Here is a 23,303-nt window from a genome sequence, read left to right as displayed (position 1 = left end):
GCAAGCACCATGATTTTGCTTGGTTTCTTGGGACAAGGAATCTATCTGTGCGGCCTGCCTGTCCATAAAATGAGTTCAGGGAGTGTAAAATTCTAGCAGAATACCTGTGAATGGGAGTACTGATATGGAAGTGTTATGTGCTGAGCTTGCATTGACTAACTCAGGTATTATCAGTGCCTGTGTCAGGGATCGGGCATTTTCTTAACATTGAAAAGGTCAATGTTATTTGCAAATAGGACTGAGAAGACAATTTTCAAGAAAAATAAATCAAAAGGACTAAACTCACAACTCATTAAGTTAGCTGGAGCAGCTTTGAAGTATTTAGTAGTTTCTTCAGCAACTTTCGAGTGAAACAAACTAGAAGCGCTTGAGTCTATAAAAAACCAATCTCTCAAGGAAAGGATTAAAGAAATCTTAAAAAAAAAATGAAAAGTATTCCTTTGTTTTGCACTCTTCATATTCTGATTCTCACTGAAGCAAACCTGAAACAGGTTTATATATCCAGTTTTAAATGGTGGTCTAGTTCAGTTCAGTCACCAACAGGAGTAATCAAAGCCTGAAGCACAGGTATTTTTAAGTTTGACTCCTTAAGCTACTAAGATCGAACAATAAAAACTCTCAGATCTTAAAAAAAGGAAAGTTACCTCTTTTCAACACAAATGTATTAAATTTGGGCTATGATCCATTCTACTAACTCTGAAGATTGTTTCAAGTATTAAAATATGAATTAGATCATGCACTGTCTAGAAAGAGGTCTGCGGGTATCACGGCTAATGCGAGCACTCTGCTGTACAGCCGGGGTAATTGGGCAGGGATACAAAAGGAATTCGGTTGTTTCATAGGCAACATAGGCAGAGTTGTTTGCTTTGCTTCAGTTTTCTGGTCCTTTAGGAGACACTAGTGCTGTTCCTATAGCTTTGAATTGGAGCAGGTCTGTTGTTCTTTTTTATTAGAATTAAAAGATTCTTTTATCACAGAATCACAGAATGTTCGGGGTTGGAAGGGATCTCTGTGGGTCATCTAGTCCAACCCTCCTGCTGAAGCAGGGTCACCTACAGCAGGCTGCACAGGACCTTGCCCAGGCGGGTCTTGAATATCTCCAGAGAAGGAGACTCCACAACCTCCCTGAGCAGCCTCATTATCCTTTAACCATGCCTTTTTGGCAAAATGCAACGCATTCAGAACTGAACTCTAGTGATGATTTTATATAAATACACAAAATTTGAGGTATTCTTGTCTCTCTCTTCTAATGTGTCTTCATTTTGGTATTGGCAGTGGTACGAAAAGGTATTATTTCAATACAGTGATGCAGTTGTGCTGGGTAGAGAACTGCATGACTGTGACTGGGTTAGAAGTCTGACTGCGTGAGAAAGGTTGATAAAGTTGAGTAAATTCACAGTGCTTACATCTGCATCTGGTGGAAACCTCAAGTGCAGTCTTTCAGGAGGCACCTTCATCCTTACATAGCTACAGTGCTCCCACACCTTACTCATTTTTAGGAGAGAGAGAAACTGCATCTTTTAAGATTTGCCAGAAATCTTGATAATTGTGTAGCAGAATTGCATTAAATTGAAGTTAGATATCCAAACAGAAGGTGAGACAGGGAATATAAGGCACAAATTCTGGTGAGATTGTTCTTCTGAAGTGTTGTGATGCATAGAAAACACTTCATAGTTTTATTTGTTATTTAAACTGTTTTTCTGACTCCTACACTGCTATGTCACTTACCTGACTAATGAGACATCTTCCATCCTTTGTGCAAGGATGAAGCATTCTCCATAACCGTTTTCCTCCTTTTCTGAAAAAGCTCTTTGTAGATACTTCACACACACACTCCCCTTGGTTTTGGTTTGTGTGTTTTCTGATACTGCGTTGGCAAAACGTCCTGCAGAAAGATCTGTATATCAAGAACTTTTGGGGGTTTTTTTGGAATATAAGTTCAGCTTTTCAGTAAGAATAATATAATGTTATTTTCTATGTATGTGGTCTTTAACTGTTATTTTTATATGTGTGAAACAACAATTCCATTTGCTGGTTAGATTTAGTTAATTTTTGTATGGTTTCTCAATTGGAGCTATAAGTATACAGATCAGAACTACACAAATTAATCTGTTTCTACATGGCAAAGACTGTCACTGTGCAGAATTGCATCAGACACAGCTTTCCATTGTAGTTGTTACCTCTTTTTACTAGAATACTGTCACCTTAAAGGTAGAAATTAAGTGATAAATTCTATAATAATTCATAATGAATATTGTTGCCTTGTTTATTTGCTCATGTAATACAAATAAAACCAATGAAGTCTAATTTCATTTGGTATGCATATTCAAATCAGTCTATAACCACAAGTGCATTCAAGCTTGAAGTGAGCCTGAAACTGTAGCTAGGTTAGGGAACAAAAAGTTTTTACCTTTGTCTAATCTAATTCTTAGTACAAAGGTAGCGTATACTGCTGAGAATTTTTCCTAGCACCTACATCTGCAAAGATTTATACACTTTATTGGAGATTGTTTCAAATACTTGAAAAGACCTGTGATTTTTATTCTAAAAGGTGTTTATAGTAATGATAGTCATTCTCTCTCCTTACAGTGCAAATTAGAATATCAAGCCTGTGTCTCAGGAAAACAAATCTCAGTGAAATGCGAAGGACGTTGCCCTTGCCCTTCTGACAAATCCACAAATGCAGGCAGAAATGATAGGAGAGGTGAGTGATGGTAATTTGTATGATATTTTTAACAGCTTGCGTCTAGAAGAAGATGAGATTTTGCTCACAGAAGAGTACAGTGATCACAAACACTGATTATTCTTGAATAAAACCAGCTTGATTTTATTCAAGGTTGTTTTCTTTGTTGTGCGTTTTGAAATTGTGCCTACAGTAAAATATTACGGTATTTTTCAAATGCAGCTATTGTGGTAGAAGTTATTGTTGTTCATTTTTGTACTCTTTAATATTCCTTGAGATGCTTACGGCTGTACTGAAGACAAAGAAAAATTCATTCCTTGCTCCTCTGTTTTCAGCTGAATATTCAAGAAAATGAAGTGATAGGAAAAAAGGAAACTTAAAAGTCCTTGTTACTGCTCATAGGAGCAAGCAGTTACACTTAAACTATGGAACAATTAGTAAAGGCTGTCATATAAAAATGAATTCTTTGTTTGAAAAGTGTTTGATTGGAATAAATCAGCTTCATTATGGACTGTACAGGAGATCAGCCTGCTGGAAAATGCAATTGCTTTGCACTGCTTCTTAGACGTTGGTGCAACTGGAAAAAAGAATTTATGGCTAAGCGTATTTGTATTTCAGTGACTCCCAGTTGACTTTGGAAGGTTGTTGTTAAACAAAGCAGGATTCTATCTTCGGTGATTCTGAAGAGAGTGCCATCATTGCATGAGGTTTTAGGCCACCATGGACCTGAATTTGCTAAGAACAGCATGAGTGGAAGTCTGCATGTTCGTATTTCTTTAGACTGATCTCTGTTAGATGTAGATTTTTCTTATTTCTGTATCGTCACACTTTTCATGAGTAAGCTAAAATCTTTATGCACAGGTGTTGTGTATCCTCATTGGAAATACACCAGAATTCGTTTTTGAAGTTTATTTCTTTTCTTTCTATAGGAATGCTTTAGAGATAAAAGAAACCAGCATTACATTCCTGGGTTATGTTAATGTTGGTATTTCATTATGCTTTGATGCACTATTCCAGATTTATTGTGCAAGAGAATCTTAACCGTTTCCATGATAAGCTGTAGATACTGCCAAAACTATTTTTTTTTCAAAGTTTTGAGAATGAATGAATGTTCTTTTAACAATGAGTAGAGGTGACCACTGCCAACATCGAGCTGTGTGCAGGCATGCAAGTCAATTAAGAAACTACTTTGAAATACTGCTTTAGGTCACTTTTTTGGTCTTCGGCAATATTATTGATTTTGTAATTCAACATTAATTGAATATGTGTAATTAAATATTCCCAATGTTTATCCCCTTATAATCTGTCTGCAAAACTATACAGCCTTTAGGGTTTTTTAAAGTGTTAATTTACAAATTCATGTAGTAACTGCAAATAAATAGATAAATCTGTAATCTGTTGCCAACCCAAATGAAAAAGACTGGAAGACCCAGCCTTAGATGGTTAATGTAGCCCCTTTGATAAGACATATAGTATAGCGCTAATGCAGGTGCGGTTTTCACTAGCAACAATTTCTGCATCTCCAGCATAGATGTGGGGATATTTGCTTAACAGTGGGCATGAAGTGAAATGAAGAAAATCAGCTGAGAAGCATCTCTCTGTAAGTAGTGGGCCTACCGTTCTCCAGTGTTAGTTTTTGAATATGGTGTCGCTGCCCCAGTTTTTGCCAAAATAAAATTAGCATTTTCTCCGCCGGAAGCTGTTTCACCTGATGCAGTTATTTTTATCTATGTCTGTGTTCTTTCAAGCATATTCTATTTCTGGTACTTCTGTACTTAAACATCAAAAACAATCTATAGATAATTTTTATTGGCTTCAACAAAATGGAATTTGTTTTAATTAGGAATGAACTCCTAGGAATTAACTCTTCTTGAAGATTTAGTACTGTCAGGGGATCCAGATTACTTGTGCTTGGTTATGTATAAGAGAAAGAAAAAGGATCCTATATGAGTATGGGAAATAACACTAATACTGCCCTGATGGATTGTCAGGGCAAGTAAAATACAGGGCTTTTCCAGCTGCTACATTTTACTGCAGTATTGAAATTTGAAGATCATTTTTTTGCAAGGCCAAAGGCCAGGAGACATGAGAAATATGAAAGTGAGCTGAGTAACATTACTGAAATTTCAGCCATTATTGTAACAGAATACAAAATTTGTTAGAACTTTGTTACAGGAACTTTTGTTGTACGATTACAATAATTTTCTTTAAAATGAACTCCATTGAGTGTTCTAAGCTGTATATGCACGTCAGTTGCTGAGAAATTTGATGAAGCCAAAGATGCAAAGTAAGGTTAGTGTTCTAGTTTCAGCGATAACTGCAGTGGGGGTTTTCTAAAATACCTCCCCTATCTAAGACAATTTTTCATTTTTTTCACATTGACAAATTCTGCTGATTTTGTGGTGTACCTAGGGAGAAAAGTATGTCTGTGAACTTTCTCAAACTAGTCTCAATGTGGAATTTCATACTGCTTTGGGAAGCTAAATTAAACCAGTATTCAGAAAAACAGATTTGCTTCTCAAAATTTGTGTGAACTTAATCATAAAATCACATGATTGTATAATCGTAGGATGGTTTGGGTTGGAAGGGACCTTTAGAGGTCATCTAGCCCAACCCGCCTGCAATGAGCAGGGACATCTTCAACTAGATCAGGTTGCTCAAGAGCCCCGTCCAGCCTGGCCTTGAATGTTTCCAGGGATGGGGCATCTACCACCTCTCTGCACAACCTGTTCCAACGTTTCACCACCCTCATGGAAAAAAATTTCTTCCTTGTATCGTCTCTAAATCTACCCTTTTTTAATTTAAAGCCATTACCTCTTGTCCTATCACAACAGGCCCTGCTAAGATGCCTGTCCCCATCTTTCCTATAGGCCTTCTTCAAGTACTGGAAGGCTGCTATAACATCTCCCTGGAGCCTTCTCTCCTCCAGGCCGAACAGCCCCAGCTCTCTCAGGCTTTCCTCACAGGAGAGGTGCTCCAGCCCTCGGATCATCTTTGTGGCCTCCTCTGGCCCTGGTCCAACAGGTGCATGGCTTTCCTGTGCTGGGAGCTCCAGAGCTGGACGCAGGACTGCAAGTGAGGTCTCACCAGAGCAGAATCGTCTCCCTCGCCCTGCTGGCCACGCTTCTCTTGATGCAGCCCAGGGTATGGTTGGCCTTCCGAGCTGCATGTGCACATTGTTGGTTGGAAGTGAACTCTGAAGTTTATCTAATCCATCTCTCTGATCAATGCATGAGGCAAGTGCAGACACCCGGTTTTTTGTGAAAGCTGCCTCATTTTATTGATACACTGAGTGACACCAAACCTGACCTATGTGCAGGGACTGTTAGCTTGAATCCAAAAATGAAAGGGGTAAGAACTTGATCTAGAACTAGGTGTAGAAGTTGGTAATGAAATAAAACAAACAATCAATAAAGGGCACAATAGAAGAAAGATCTTTCTTTGTCATATTTTTAGTTTGGTTTTAATTTCAAGAAAGCAATGGGTATCATATAAACTATAAACTACGGCTAGTGCTCCAGTAATTTTTAAAAAGGGAAGGAAAAGAAAAACAAACTTAGTGTACTGCTGTAGAAGAGTGGGAAAAAGTGAAGAGCACTTGAGGCGGTGTTAGAGAGTAGGATCACACAAAGTTAGAAGTAAATGAAGGTGGGCAGTATGGAAGAGAGGGATGGCTTGGGGAGTTGCATAGACACAGAATGAGAAAGAAAGGAAAACCAGAATGCATGAGACACACCATCACAAGTGACAGAGGTGTTAAGAGACAAGTGACGAAGCACTTACAGGACCCTAGCTTATTTTCCAGGTGCATCCTATTTTTGCCCTGATCTCCTTTTTAAGTATATGCGAGGATTTGGGGTTTCCAGGTCACACTGAGTTGCACATTTGTGAATGTCAGGATTTCACTGAGCTGGACTCTGCAAGTCTTTGTTTTCCTAAGCTCGTCAGAGTCTTTGTTCCAGTGGTTATGTGGAACCAGAAACTAGGAAGGCTTCTGTGGCACTGAAGATTTTACAAGACTGGGGATACTTCTGTCCCCTTGGTAGGCACCATTTTTTGCTCCAAATAGTAGTCATGATCCTTTTGCTTGCAGACATATGGAGCCCTATCCCTTGCCTGTCATAGAGGACAGTGTGTTTGCTGGTTCTGCTCTTCAGTTTGGTGCATAAGAGCAAAAATCCGTGATACAAAATGTAGGCTTCCCAACTGTGTCACTGGAAATAAGGTGAGACCAGTCAATGGGGTAAATGCAGAAGCTACACTTATTGTTAAGGATGTACAAAGTCCTTTAACACCTCTGCACACCTCGTCTGCTTTACCTTCTGGCAATTCAGATCACCCATCCTCCCACCCATCCCCAACTGCCCAGATAAAAAGCATCAGATGAATACTTCTTCTGCTTCTCTGTTGGCTATGAACCATGCCTAGCTTCCATATTCAGCTATCTAAAATGAAGAGGAACTTACAGACCTACCATCTGCAATGAAGGTTAGCCTATTCTATAAATGTCACAGACAAGACAGAGTAAACGAGAACCTGTAGTGCATCTAAATACCGGGATTTGTTTAAGAACTGATGAGGTTAGAGCTTTTACTCTGCTTGGTGTCATCTCACACAGTTGCGCTCTCACCCCCCCACCCAGCACTACCTTTGCTAGATCTCAGCTTGCCTTCCAAGCAGGGATGTCACTGCTGACCTGGGACAGTCAGGTAGAACATCGGGTTGGTTTCTGCTGTGCATCTGCATGTAGTTATACCTATCTCAGATGTTACTGGCCATGGTCCCGGGCAGTCCCCCAGCATTTGTCTCAGTGCATCTCTCTGATGTCAGCGATCTCCGCTCACTTCCAGCATCTTTCCACCAGCCAGGATCTTCACTGTCTTCTTTCAGGGACGCCTCCTTCTTTCTGGGAAGCCGTTCTTCTTCCAGGACCCATCCTTTCGGTCCTTACCACTCACCCCCAACACCATCCCTGCCTCCATTTTGCCAGTGTAAATATTCTGTGTGCACAGGTGCAAAGCGCTGTCAGCCTTTTAATTGTTAGTTCCATCCCGTGTCTCTTTGCTTAAAGGAAGATTTGGGAGATGCCACTTGTGGTTTATCAAAATTTATCCCAGTCCATACCAATTGCAGGTGGCAAGTAGCTGCCTTGTGCTTGAGGATTCAGGAGTTCAAATTTAGACATTCACAGACACACAGAGACTTACCTGCTACCTGTTAGTATTCACATGTTCAACTATTTTTTCACCTACTGCAATAGCACATTTATTTGAAGTTTTGTTAGGTTTATTTAGTATGGTACAATTCACCAACCTCTGTCTACTCTTTCAGTAATTTGAAGTGTATTACAAGCTTTTGAAGTTGAGTATTTTGCCTGTTTAAAGTATGTTTCCATTCAGTCAACGTGAGAATAAAATATTAACAGCAAAATTTCTTTGGAAAAAGTTAGATGACTTAATAGTAAAGAAGTAGAGGTGAACGAGATAAGACTCTTATATCAGGATGTTTTCTTGTCTCGTTAACAGATTTTCATATTATTTAATTTGTTTCCTTAAAGTGGAAGTTTTAGAACAAAAATAGTTTCATTGAGTGCTCTTCTGTCAGTTGGCACTTTTTTCTAATTTTAACTTACTCTTTTTTTCAACTGTGTCTTTTTCCAGTCAATACTTAAGTAACAGTAAATTTTGATTTTAAATTCCAGTTTTCTAGTCCAGTACTGATTCATGCTTGATTTGTACTGATTTGATTTGAAACCTGTGAATAGACACTCAAATGGACAAATTTCTGAAACATAAGTACATATTGCCAACATTCCTCAAAGAAAATAAAAATTTAAGTTTTAAAATCTGATTTAAGTTTTAAAATCTGATTGTGGGAGAGTTGTTTCAAGTTCTTAACTGATTTCAGGCTTTAGTATAGGAATTTTACTATCCTGTTAGAAAAAAGAAATATTTCATTATGCAATCTTATTAATGGGTGGGAAAACAACAAGAACAAAATTTGAATGAACTGAAGTCACAACTGAACTTTCTGCTTTGCAGCAATATTTTACTTTGCAGGTTAATATATTCAAAATACTTCTCAAGTGCGTGAGCTTCTTTAGATGTTAATGAACATCATTAATGATTGTTGCAAATGCCTAACAAATTTAGTGATACCTTGACATGATCTCAGAAGCATTTCTTTGCTTTTTAGTTTATTTATGGTTGCTTTTTGTTAATTTGAATTTTTAACAAAATGTAAAATCTATCTCTCTATAGCAGTGTATTCATATTCTGAAGTAGTTCAACTTTGTTCAGTGACTTTACGCTAGTTATGATGAAATTACTCTGAAAATGTGTCTGACCCACTGTGTAGTCTCACACCACATTTATCTCTCCTAACTGTAGTCTTCTATTAATTTCTAAAAAAGTTTAATGAGTATTATATAAAGGTGGAAAAATAATCCTGAATATCCTTTAGAATCTGCTAGAGAGAAAATTATATACCAGTAAGCTTAATTAAAAGCTTACTCGGTGTGAACACTTGAGTACGTGCCTCACCAAATGAAGTCAGTATTGAATTTTTGACGTGCGTGACTCAAGCTGTAGTTAGTTAGAAGGAGGGTGAGAAAAAGAGGGAAAAATCAATGTATTACATAATTACCAAGCAATTTATTTTTGCATTAAATGGATGAAACATCTTCACTTTGTTGTGTGTTTTCATGTTTAGGCCTAGCAAGCATTAAAATTTTATTTGCTTTAGTTTGCAAAGTGCATGTGCTGCTTAGTTTGTGTCTTGCAGGGTCTAGAAGGTCAGGTTTATTAAGAGGTTTTTCTTAATTCAGAAGGAGGAATGAATGATGACAGCAAAATCCTCAGTTTTTAATAACCAAAACATGTTAGTTCAAGACATTGCAAGAAAAAAAAAATGGACAAGTGAAAGTCATTTGGTACTGTTATTTAATTCTCATGAAAAGGGGCAAAACCCACGTTGTCTGTTTTTCTACATAAAGAAATAAGGCACTCTGTGGAATACATGTAGAAATAAATACATACATACAATTTTTGCTGTGTTTACTTCTTGTATATCATAGTATAGATGAGGGTTGTGTATATATTTACCATATAATACCTTGCGCTTTCTAACTGACTGAAAGAGCAGTTCTAGCTTACATGGACACTGATTGAGGAGTCAGGATAGGAGTGTCATGAGTCAGGCTTTGGATTCATCTCTAATCCCCTTCTGTATGAAATTTATCTTGTTTCCAGACTTAATATTTCCTTGCATTTCTTTTTTACTCATATTGGTTTTTTTTGTGCAACTCATTGTATTTTTTAGTCATATTACTAGTTGAGATACAGAAAATTAATGATATTAGATTGGTAAGTATTTTTTAGGAAAGTAGGTTGGTGGACTGAGGAGTTTTATACCCTACCTTCCATAAGATAAAAAGGTAGGTCCCAGACAACAGCCTTCTTTGTGATCAGCTGTAGCATTTAGCATGTCTCAAAAGCTATAGAGAGATGCAGAGGAAGGAATATGTCAGTCTCTGAAATAAAATTGGTTTGCATCCATTCAGAAGCCGATAGAGATTATTCACTCTGCTTGAAATGACACCGCACTCATTGCATCACTGTAGACATTCCCTTCTGTTTCTTCTTTGCTTGTTATATAGATTATATAGAGGCTTATCGACTAAATAGAAAAAAATATAAGATATTAATAACATTTAAAATGTTCAAAACACAAGGTGGTGTTGCTGGACTGTTTTGGTTGGGTTTTTTTCCTGGACCAAACAGCTAGGGTATGCCTCTTTTCATTGTCGCATCACCGTAAGGAGAGACATTTGGCAATGCAGATGACAAAATCCCACTGGGTATGTCAGTCTAAAGGAATATGCTCCATGAATACATATATAGTATTTCTGCATTTACAGGAAGATCCTCACTATAAATGTGTTTTGAATGCCAGGGCAGCAGATGAATATATGGCTGACAACTCTAGCTCTGGTCAAACACCTTCCAAAGGTATCTAAGAAAAGCATCCATTGTCAGTTGGCTTAAATTTGCTCTACTCTAGAGTACCTGTATTGGGAAAGTTTAATTATCTTTAAATCCAAAAAGTTTGACTGAATGGGTATGTTTTGTGTCACTGTTGAGCTACTGCGATACATGTGTGCAATGATATGCCCCATATCCTAGTCTCCCAAACAGTTTATGTCAAAGATTTGGCTGATGTGTGCTACAGCATCCTCCTGGATTATGTCTTTGGATATCTTCTTCAAGGAAACAAGGTTGGGATTCTGCCCTGGTGTAGACTCAAGATGCAGCTGGGACATGCAGTTGTACCCAAAAGCTCAAAATCAGTTGAAGGTCCTGCAGTTTAGATAGAAAAAGCTGTAACACTGTGGGTAAAATATTAAATATCTATTTTCATTAGCTACTGAAATAGAAGAATTTGCTCTCGTCAATTTTTGTGTTCATTTCTAATAAGCCCTATAGTAAGAGCTCACTTGATATTTTCACTAAAATAACAGAGGTAGACTTCCATTCATGAAAAAAAAAAATAGGGGATTCTCTTTATCTGATCATCTGAGGAGGACTATATAGGTAACGTAGGAACCTGCTATACATGTCATACTGTTTGAGTCTAAGCTTTTGCTAGAAGAAAGTGAAAAGGCGACATTGCTTACTGAAAGTATTTTCAGTTAATGTATTTGAAAGACTTTCATCACAGAACATAGCTGCTCTCTCAGCTGCATCCTATTTTATACTGAATACTGCCAAATTGTTAATTCCTATGAAGAGATGAGGATAAGTAACAGTAGGATTAAAGACACTGTGGATTCTGTTTCATCCTATGTGCATCAGTGCTTGAAAAACAAATATAGGCGCTCTTTTTAAACAAATAGCGAACCAGCACTCTCCCAAATCCTCTTACTTTGTCAACATAGCAGCATCTTCTCAATACATGACATCAGCCACTCCTGATATAGTAGAGGTATAGATGCCAAAAAAGAGCTTTTGTTTTGTTTGCATTCAAAGAGAACACTGAATGGTTTCCAGACTTCATAAATGAAGAGATTTAGGGCCAAAAATAGTATTTGTGTTAACTCCTTAATCTCTACTTTGTATTAAGTTTCAAGGACAGGTAGTACTAATATGTAATTCCCTTTTTGTCTTCTGCAACATTAACTCCAGGATATCAATAGAATAAAATCTGCATCCGAAACAACCTATACTAGACCAATTAGGCCTGATATTATTAGTGATCAGTTATGGGGTAGCCAGGAGAAACCATTTATACGGGACAATGAGGAAAATTCCCATCTGTAAGATGAAGTTGTTCATGCCGTATGGTCGAGGATAAAATTGAACTTTCAAAGCTCAAGTAAGGCAAAAATAACCCACCAAAGAAAATGACTGTTATGTTGCAGTGCTGTTCAGGGTTTATTTACAAATATGTTAGTATGTTTTAAAATATTTCGCAGATCTAATCATAGCATCTAATTTTACGCTGCTATGCTTGTACAGAAAATAAATGACTTGCTTGTAAAAAGAGGTACAAAGAAAAGCATGCTGGTTTTCATCATGGAGAAACTACTCTCCGTTGTTAACTTTCTCTGAAGAATATGGACAGTACTTGGAAGAAGACGGTCTCAGTAGTATGGGAGTATAGACAGTAGCAACATTTTATACATGTGAGTTAAATCTGCATTAGGAAATTGTCAGCTCTCTAGTCTACTGTTTTTGTTAGCCGTATGTTTATGATTCAGTAACATATTTCATTTTGTAATTGCTACTGCAATTCTGTGGAATGCAAGATTAAATGAAAACTTCTATTCTTTTTTAGTTAGTTAATTTTTATTATATAATTTCGCTGATTTTTCTCAAAATAGTCTTTAGATGAACCCTGAAACACAAGCACACGACTATCAGTGGAAGCACTCAAAACCAGGAATTTGTCTCATCTGTTTCGACATGTACTGGTTGAGATTGATGTCACTGTGGGCTGACCACAGAAATCCGGTCTGGGCTAGTATTTCTGCTCTTGCCTTTACTGCTGGCATCAGTGTGAATCTTGCCATTGATTTAAATGTAAATAGGCTCTAACACTATGACTCAGTTTCCTTGTTATAGGAAAAGACATTATCTGTAGGTAAGCTTTCTTACTCTACTAATGTTTCTGAACTCTGCTAATGTTTCTGAAATCGTTTGTGATTTTAAAGACACTGCAAAACTAAAATGTATTATTGTATATCCATTTTAGTTCTTCAGGGGGTATTGACTTAGCAGTAAATGTCCATTTTGCTTTTATTGCTTTTTATACTATAATGCATAGTACTCAGTTTTAAATCTCAAGGCTGTTCATCTTAGACCTACATTTGTCCAGACATGCAAGCTAAAATACTGTTTTTCACTTTTTTTAATTCATTATAAACATTTCCAGTAAAGTTGAGCTGTAAGTATACATTATATATAAACAGAAGCTCTTTGAAGGTAAAGTGAAAATTAATACATTGTAGATTTTTATGCTTTGAAATTTGGTCAGGCTAGTTCATTAAGAATCTCTTTTTTATCTCGTATATAAGGTGAATTATAGTCCATTTTTTACTTGATCTTTAATAGGAAGTACTATCATTCAATCAGATTTTATTACTTTAGCATCTTTATATTTTATAAATGTTTTTTCTAAGACAGCAGACTAATAATCTTAGCAAAAAATCATTCCTATCTGTAAATAATTGCCATATCTATGATATGACAGAAGGGAGTTTCCTAACACAAGAATGCTGTATTATAGTATTTGTAAAAAGAAATTTATTTAATATTAATTACTGTGTTTGTGTACTAACAGAAATTTAATGGACCCGATTTTATTCTTTATTACTTAAATGTTAAAATACATTTTCTGCATAAATATTTTTTAGGTTCTTAACAGTGTTTTTTTTCTTGCTTGAGTGACACTGAGCCAAGTAAAATTGTCAGCAGTATCTTCTTTCATTAATCGAGCTCCATGTTAAGACTTTCTAAAAAGAGACTTCTCCATCATAATTAGTAGTAATCTAATGTAATATGATTAGCAGTAATCTAATATGGTGTAGAGCGACAGAGAATGTGGTAGGAATGAGAAGGTGTATCTGACCTGCATGGCCCCAATCCCGTGGTCTCCTTGTCATCTGGCCTGGGTCTTAGCCAGAGCACACCTTGTACCCAGACTTCTTTCCCCTGGAGCTCAAGGAAAGATTGGAAATGAGTGGTGTAGGCTCCTTGCTAAGTCTTGCCCATGTGTCATATGGAAAAGCACACCTGAATTTGGCAGATGGGAAGCTTTGAAGGCCCCACAGTTTAGTCGAATGGCAGAGACTAACGGTAAAACGTGAGAAATGCGAAGGGCCTGTGGCTATGTTTGAAGGACTTTGGAAGTAGAGATGTAGTTGTGTAACCTGTTGTTTGGCTGTAGAGGTGACTCCGTTCATCATTTTTACTTCAATTGCATGAGTTTCTCCTCTAATTTCAAACTTCTCTTGCATGGAACAGGGTGTGTTCATTTTGTTTTAAACACCTTTATAGTTCAAAAAAGACAACTAGAATTGGCTAGTCATTAATAGATTATCTTTTGGCTAAAAAGAATTTTTTGCTTTCTTTTCTCATGGGGGTAAAATATTTGGGAACAAGGGATAGAAATATATGTCTTGCAGAAGAGAAGTGATACCACAAACGCAAGTAGAACAATGAGGCAGAGACATTCTAGTAAAGTATGTACTATGGTTTGGAATCAGAGTGCAGCTGATAGTGGGAGAAAGAAAAAAAGGTAGCACATGTTTGAACAGTGATTTACATTTTTTTTAATTCTCTGCAATAAAGTCATAATTGCAGAACAAATTAAGATTCCATTGAACCTAACTGGTAGAAGGAAGAAGCGAAGGATTAAGGGGCGATTGTTCATTCCATAATAGTATAGTTTATATTAAAAAAGGGTAGAATGCCAGAAACTGTTTATGCTGTGTTTGTGAAAAATAACTGCCATAACACTGCAGAACATATTCAAGAATGCTGTGAAAGAGAACACTTTATTGTTGCCAGGATTAACTGAAATCCTTAGAAAGGATTGTTAGCTAAGTGCTTGTTGTCAAGATTACAGAGAGCTATAGCACTAAAAGGAAAGCTGGAATATTACATACCCATCACTGGCAACAGCGCTTTTCTCATGGTTCCAAGCATCTTTGCAACAGCAGTCTTCTCCAGAACCTCTTCCTATTTACTTTTCCTTTGGGCTGCTTTGTTATTTCTGGGTTCTTCCACTTCTCATGGCTGCTTTTGGCAGCCTTGGATACTCAAATCTATACAGCTTTGTCAAATCCAGGTATGTCACATCCCCAAATTTATATTTAAATAGAAAATTGCTTGGGTGTCAAGGCTGTGGAAAGCAGTTCCAGCCTGCTGTGGTGGGCTGCGCTTTGAGGAGTTGCTTCTCATGTTTCTTCTGTTACTAGCAAACGGGCATTTAGCTGACAGCTCTGGCCCTATGTTAAAAGTATTTAAACAATACAGTTTTTAATTTCTAGTTGTCCAAAATAATGTGAGTGCTGCCTCTCTGCTCAGTCTGTGAGCATTTTTACCCAGGGCGGGTATGTCATGTTCCAGCTGAGGCTTTGAAAAGGGGTGTATTTGTTTGAAGACACGAGCACTGCTGGGATTCCCGGTGGCCTTGTCCATCCTGTGCATACGGGGCAATTTTGGAATGAACTTCCCAAACTTTGTCTGAAGCAAAATTCATTGGTTCCCTACAAATAAGTATGTAAGAGTGAACTTACGCACATGGGATCAGCAGTACATTTAAGATTTAGGATGCATTGCTGGGTTTTTATTCCTTGATTTCTATGGGACTGTTGAGACACTCCGGGCTATTTAGACACTCTGGTTCTTTTTAGGTAAAGACTCAATATATGCAAGATGAGTGGTTGTCTTACTACTACAAAGTATTCATATACTTTTCACAAAGGAACACACTTCTCTGTAGGAGGTTGCTTTAAATTGATTTATTATGGAAGTTTTTATTAGCCTGGTTAATTTCTTTATTTCCTTTCCCTTTGTGGCAATTAGTGCTGTTTAATTTTATATTTGATAAGCATTAATTTTACCCTAGGTCATTAAACAATTCACGAACAATTTCAGTCCTAGAGACCCCAAAACATCCACTTTGTTAGGGAAATTTAGTCTATGTAGCACAACAAACTCTATTAAACTTTTTCAGATAGTCATGAGAGCATGCTTTTTTTAGGATATGTTCCTTATCTTCTTTTGCTCTCTGCCAACCACCTTTCATGGATTAAAAAGCTGGAAGCTTAAATATAGTCCAGACCATTAAAGTGGTGTTGCATTCAATTATAATGGCTATAATTGCCTTAATTATGTAAAAGAAGGGGCCTTGCCAGTCTTATGATACATTAAAGGCTTTAGAAGTGTGTCACAGTGGTTCTACTGAGAATAAATAACCAAAGAGATGCAGATCATATGCTAAATATCTGGATCAGCATTATCTTTCCCTTCATGCAATGTATGAATAAGCTAACAGGATGCTGTGATGTTTGCCTCAATTACTGATGTGATGCTAAGATTTTTTTTACTGATACTATTTTTATACCATCAATATGCAGTTATATTTAAAAGTGTTTCATCACTCATCAATGGGAGATAACTACTAGAAAAATACTTTCTTTGTCAGGTAATTATTTTAAACTAGTTTATTTGCCCCTCATGCTTATTTTTGGAAGGTAAAATGTGGTCCCAGTTGGATAACATACTGCCAAGTTATTTGGTCCTGTAAGTATGTCAGGGCTTATTGGTCAGTGAAGCTACCTGAGATCCTTAGGAAACTCAGGAATGGACTGATGATGGTTCAGTAGTGTTCTGAAGGGGTGTTGTATCAGTGAGTTTCACTGTCTTGTCTTCAAGTAGGATGTAAACCCAGTGGTATTTAAAGAACATGTGATATCCTGTTTGCGACCAGTTCTCAACAGCAATAGTTGAACCTGTAGTAGTTTAATCTCCTGTTTACTTCACAGCTTCAGCTGTGCTATGTATGGTCCCTGTGCAATAGTTGCACTATCACTTTTCCGAAGTGGCTGTTTTAATAGCTGGTAGACTTTTGATATTTTCTTGAAAATATCAAAGTCCTTTAAAAGCCAGGGATTAAAAAGTCTGTCTTTGGCTGCTATTGTTCATGTTTCTATAGTTACTACACTGCAATTGACAGAAATAAAATGTACTAATTACAGAGTTAATATCCTGGTGATACGATGTCACTTTCTGAATTGGTTTTTATTACTCTTTTTTTTTTTTTACACTACATGTTGGATCTCAGGCAAAAATTTGAACATTTATTTTTTGTCATGAAAAGTAATTTCTACTTAAGCGAACTTTAAGCAAATATGCCAACAAACTATTATGCAAGAAAATAATTTCACTTAGTGTCAGCGTGTCCTTACTTGGTTACACGATTTCCTCTTTTTCCAGTAATTAAAATATGATCAGTTCTTAAACATAAAAGTACAAATTTTTACTGAAAAAGCTTGTTCATCTGAGCATACAGACAGAAGAGCAATATTGATTTAAAATTTCACTTTCTTTGACAACTGAGAACCATTGTTCTTTTGGTTGTAACGTTCTTTTTGGGTGTAATGTTTTGAGGCACTACTGGGGCAATTTATGTGGCTAGTGTGTATTCACTGATGCACTGAAAACTTTCATCTGTGCAGTGAAAGTATGATGACACTTAGGCCATATTCACATCATCTCATTATCCTACTAATTTCAATCTGTAATCATCTCTAAAAGTTCAAAAAGATGGTGCAAGGCTAAAAGGAGATTTAACAATGTACCTCCTCTCCAGGGCTATCATTACATGCTTCTGAGGGTGTATCTTTGAAAATATATCTTCCTCTGGCTTCAGAAAAACCCAGCCTTACTGTTCAGGCCTAATTGTAATTTTACAATTTTCTCCAAATCCTGACAGCTATGACTTTTCATGTAGGTTACTATAGCTTTACTTAAAATTCTTGGTGAGAAAAGTTAAACAGATATGCAGTAGTATCAGCATGATCTAAATATATTTCAGGTGATATATGTCTCTACTAGTTTCCCTTCAAGAAGGCAGGTTTTGTATTTGTAAACTAAAAACCATTTTTTTGTGTGCTCTTGATGAATCAGCATTATGACAACATATATTAATAAAATGATTAGGCAGATACTCTGTGGCTCCAGTTATCGTAATTACCCAACTGTGTTGCTTTTTATCTGCTTCACGAAATAGAATATTATTTTTTTTTCTTGATATCTTAATTTTATATCCCAGATGTAGGCTACTTGGCATGTGATAAATCCTATCAATAAAATATTAAAGTCTTCATGGAAAATGAAACCCCAAAATTCTTCCCTGAAGGCACCAAGATTCGTGAAATTAACCGTGGCATTTGTTTTAGCTGTTGTTCCTGCTGATACTGCAAGATGAAGTGCTATAGCCACCTTGCATGCAAGCATCAGCAGTTGTTCAGTTGTATCAAATTGTAAGCTTTGGCTCATTAGCATGGTGGCACCTTTAGCCTGAATGCTAAATGAAAAGCGTTCAGCTTTATAACATAACTACGCTCTAAAATTAAGTGGCTTTGAAAAACAGGTTTGTATTGTCATTTACTAGTACTGAAATATTTTTTATAGAAAAAAACTCGATCATGTATTGACCATTGATAATAGTGCAGGGCAAGTCAGAATAAATCCTGGCTTGATATGTACTGAATAATAATTCTTGTCAAAACTGTTTGCATTATTTAGCTTGTTTATAGTAGGGGTCTGTTACAAATTCCTGAGATTCTTAATAGCAGGAGAGCATGAAACATTTAAAGAGTTGTAAACCCAACTTTAGGGAAAACGAAGTAATTAAGATGGTTTTATTCTGTTTTGTCTTTTCAGCAGGATTGTCTCCTTATCTGAATTTAGGTGTAGATGAAATTTTTAAGCAGGTTTATAGTACAGTTTACTGTGTCTCGTAGAAATCTGATTTTTTTTTAATCTGTTTTAAGGCCAGTATTTGGAGTTGATCACTCTTTGCAGTATTTCTTTGTGCATGATTTAAGAGGATTAAAATATACCTCAGAGGCCGCTAATACCTTCTTTCTAAAGGTTTAACTTAAGAAGCAGAAGTACAAAAAGATCATGTAGTTTTAGCAAAGTGAACAGAGTACTACTGCAGCTCAGAAAAGCAAAGAAAATATATTTACTCTTTCTCCTCTTTTCTTTTGAAATAGATAAGGCAATGGAAAAATGCAACAGAGCAAAGTTTTAAAAATATGAAACGGAGACCTGGCAAATTTAAGGAGGACCAACAGGCTTTGCTCTTATCACTGTCAAATGAAGTAATAGGAGAAAGGATTGTAACAAAATAAGGTTCTTCATTATTGTGTTGCACCCTATTTGAATCCATCCAAGAGAAAAAATAGAGATGGTCCAAGTATATCCAAGTCAGTTGGGATGTTTCTGTAAGTTCCATAGGTTGTTGGATCAGAATTGGACTTTCTAGGAAAAAAAGGATACATAACATTAGGAAAGCAAGTTAAACAGGAAATGACTACAGATTGGAATCATTTGACCTGCTTGAATTGAGGAAGCGTTGTCCACCAGCTCTGAAGTCGACTGAGAGGTAGTGTAGCAATATTTTTCTGAGTCTAAACCCAAAAGTCGACAACAGTATGAAGTGTGTCCAGGCTAAAGGATGCAGGCAATTGCAGAGACCAGCATCTGTGATAGTTTGTTATTTAGAAAAAGAAAGCCAGAAACCAATTCGGTTGTTCACAAGGTTATTGTGTAAATGCGTTTATTTCTTCACATCTCTAGAATTTCATTCTCCTAGGGTTAAAGGTAGATACTGTGATGCAAGCATTGATTTGCTATGTTCATAGTTGATCCAGATAGTCATTTAATTATTAGTGAGAGCTGTCACTGACTGTAAGGATTAATAGTCTCTACTCGTTACAGCAAGCACCTCTGTAGTGTTCATTTGTGGGCAACATGCATCTTGTCAGCTAAGGTACAGTGATCACTCTTACCTACTCAACCACACTGTCAGGATGTTCTTAACGTATAGCATGGGGGGTTGTTAGAAGTTCATTGATGTGAGTGATGCTGTGGGACTGATTACTTTAGCTTGTTGAAGGTTCTCAACATTGACAGGAATTTAGCAGTCAATACTGACTAAATATAGTAAAGAAAAAATATATGTGTCTTCCTTTCTACATGACGTATATCCCCTTTCCTGAGAACATCTGAATTTTATTATGCTGAAGAACTATACATTACTACTTTCCTTGTGTTTTTTGCTTTCTGTAGGCTACTTTCAACTATTTTTGTACATACTGTGTAACACTTTGCAAGTGAGATTTGTAAGGTATTAGTCCTTGTAAGTTAGGGTAAGACAGTTAGGGTGAATGTTAAGTGAAGTTACTCGGTTATCTTAAATTGTTTGATATTTTAGTTTGATATTATTTGAAGTTACTTCAGTGTTTCACATAAAGATTTGTAATAAGTGATGCCCATTATCATAAAGATTGAAAGTAAAGTTGTTTCCTTTTTTTTAAAGTTATTTCTAAATTTCTCCAAAATACTGGAAGAGGTTTAAAATCAGTTGTTTTGTAACAAGACACTTTGGTCTGACCATGAGGTCAGGCTGCTCACTTGCTATATTTCTGTTCTCAAAACTAGAAACAAGTACAGAAACAATCTGGGGGGGTGGGGTGGGGGAGAGATATGGAGAACTTTGCTTAGTGTGAAAGGAGCAAGGAGACAAGAACACCCTTTTTTCCCAAGTAACCTGTGCAACCAACACAGAGAATCTGAACAAAGATCCAGTAAATGGGGAATTAGACTACACCGTCACCTGAGCTGATCTGTGTTGAGATGTTTGAAATTATCAGTAAAATGCTTTTACTACCATGCTTCTGTCAGGCTCCACACGAATATTACAGAATGACAGAGTCACAGAGTGTTTGAGATTGGAAGGGACCTCTGGAGGTCATCTGGTCCGATCCCCCTTGCTCAAGCACAGCCACCTAGAGCTGGTTGCCCAGGACTGTGTCCAGACAGCTTTTGAATATCTCCAAGAATGGAGCCTCTACAGCCACTGTGGGCAACCTGTGCAAGCGCTCCATTGCTCTTGCAGCAAAAAACTGTTACCTGATGTTCAGGGGGAAGCTCCTATGTTTCACTTTGAGCCCACTGCATCTTGTCCTGGCACTGAGCACCGCTGAAAAGAGCTTGACTCCGTTTTTGTTCTGCCCTCCCTTCAGGCATTTATATACATTTTCTAAGATCCCTTTGAGTTTTCTTCTCCAGGGTAAATGGTCCCAGCACTCTCAACATTTCCTCATATGAGAGATTATACTGATCCACAAAAAGTAAAACAAGAAATCCACGTTATAATTGGCTAACCAAAGTTGTCTCACTATCGAAACAGAATCTCATGATTGTTTTCGTCATATGCAGTGATGATCAGTGAGACAATTTTGGTTACCTGTGAAGACCTGTGAAAGAGAAAAAGCTTTTTAAAAAGAGTTCTGAGAACTATAGAGTATATACCGGTACTTAATGAATACTAAACTTAGTTCACTGTGCTTCTGTGTGCAATTTTACATATTCCTCCTTTAGCCAAAACACAGAGAAAGAAATACAGTCTGATCTCATGTTTTTAAGGAACAAATTGAGAAATGTGTAGCTGAGTATATAACATGCAATGTAATCATGAAAATGTGATTTATAGCTCAAGATGTATTTTTCACAAAATATTCTGTGTCATTTTAAAATGGTGATGTAAATCCATACATTTCCTAGAAAGCTTGATACAATTTGCAGTGCTTCTAGATTTATACATTAACTTATGTCAGAGTTTGTAATTATTAGTATTGTTGTGAAAAAAAAGTGTATTTTTTTGATTACTTGCACACACAATGTAGAAGTCTATAATGTTTCATATAGATATATAAAAAAATAAGTCTCAGCTTTATGTGCCAAATGCAAGTAGGTCTTTTACAGTAGCAACTAAAACATTGAAACTATTCTGTGAAACCGAGCATTGTGATTTACTTTGGAGGGTAACGTAACCACACACAAGATATATGGAGAAGTATAATCATTAGTAATAGTCTAGAAACCTAACGTGTTTTATAGAACATGAGCACATAAAAAGTGTTTGCAAATAATAAAGCCAGCGAAACAGCCTTTGCTTTCCATCTGTTTTAGCCACAGTGATGTCACATTCAATTTAATCTGACATAAGCTTTTTAATAGGGTAATGATTTATTCTTGACATTTGGACAAAGGACAGAAGGAGCCTTAGAAGTAACGTAAATCCCTAGCCATATATATTTATATGTAGAAGAATGTTGACTATACAGAGCAGAAGGATAATATTGTACTGTATTTCGTTACTGTGGAGGTCATCGGATAATTGCCAAATCTGCTATTCCTTGTTGCTTTTGCTCTGCCTCTAAGCAAGATTTCTCTAGACTGGAAGAATGCCCATTTTGCTGTCTACGACTTCCGTAATGGAAATAGAAATGCATATACCTATTAAGGAGGCCATTGCAAAGAGATTGATGGCATTGGCATGCATTTTTTAAGCACTAAGCAGATAGCCAATGCATACCTGCAGAGCAGTTGCCCTGCATATGCAGGGGGTCCGGTGCATCACAGATGCTTGCAGCTTAATGGCTTGAGACTTGAATTGTACACTCTTCTGGGACAGCTGAACATGAAATGGCCTGGGCAGAGCTACTGCACTGGCTCTGATATGGTCTGAAATTCCTTCTTTATTACCAGAGTTTTGGGGTAGATAAAGAACAGAGTTCTAAAAAACCGAAGTGTGGTAACACTTGTCCTCTGTAGCTGAGTAGTTTGTTCCAGTGTATCACGTGGAGGCAAACACGAGTCATTCTGTAACGTAAAATAAAAACTGAGTAAAAAATTCTTACCAAACCCTAGAAATGCTCATCAACATTCTTCTGAATGATGAAAAGTTCCTTTTGCAGTGGAAGCCAAAGAGTAGCTATGATACATGTAACTATATAACAAAGTGCATCTGCCTATTGTGATCTTTGTAGTATAGCAAACAGAAAACACTGAGTGTAAGCTTTCCAAAGAACTAATATTTAAATGAATACTCTAAGACAAAAAGGAATCTGAAGTAAAGAGTTCAATGTGGTTATTTTTGGTAGTAGTGTTTATCGCTGGTATCTTATTTTTTGCTATCAGTCTCTTAGTGTTAAACTGCATTTTTTAAAAAACTTTGAATATGCTTAATCTGTGAAATATCAGTTAATACAAAAATGAGTGTTTTCCTAAAGACTATTTCCTTGCTTCTTCCAATGCTATAAGGGAAAATGGTTAGACATGGACTAAAAAATTATGTGTATCTACATTTGTTTTCTTTGTAGTGATTGCATAAATGTCTATCAATTAATTTAGAGTAAAATGCTCAGCATCTTACTGTTCTAATAAAAAAAGATTTACATTTTAATATTTTTTCAAAACCAAATACATGGTATTTTGCTGCAGAACAAAATTCATTCAGTAACACTATGATAATTGTA

General features: G+C 36.6%; 1 protein-coding gene across 1 annotated transcript in view; it reads left to right on the top strand.

Moving 5' to 3' along the window:
• SPOCK3 (SPARC (osteonectin), cwcv and kazal like domains proteoglycan 3) overlaps positions 1-23,303 on the top strand; it is a 232,908-nt gene that overhangs the window by 161,334 nt on the left and 48,271 nt on the right. Inside the window, exon 6 of the mRNA XM_075421673.1 lies at positions 2,590-2,704. Within this exon, the coding sequence (XP_075277788.1) occupies positions 2,590-2,704 (115 nt within the window). The remainder of the gene's footprint in view (positions 1-2,589; positions 2,705-23,303) is intronic.

This window comes from Opisthocomus hoazin, chromosome 5 (assembly GCF_030867145.1).
Source record: "Opisthocomus hoazin isolate bOpiHoa1 chromosome 5, bOpiHoa1.hap1, whole genome shotgun sequence".
NCBI classification, from domain to species: domain Eukaryota; kingdom Metazoa; phylum Chordata; class Aves; order Opisthocomiformes; family Opisthocomidae; genus Opisthocomus; species Opisthocomus hoazin.
Note: the sequence above shows the minus strand (reverse complement) of the source record. Positions and strands in the feature narration are given on the sequence as shown.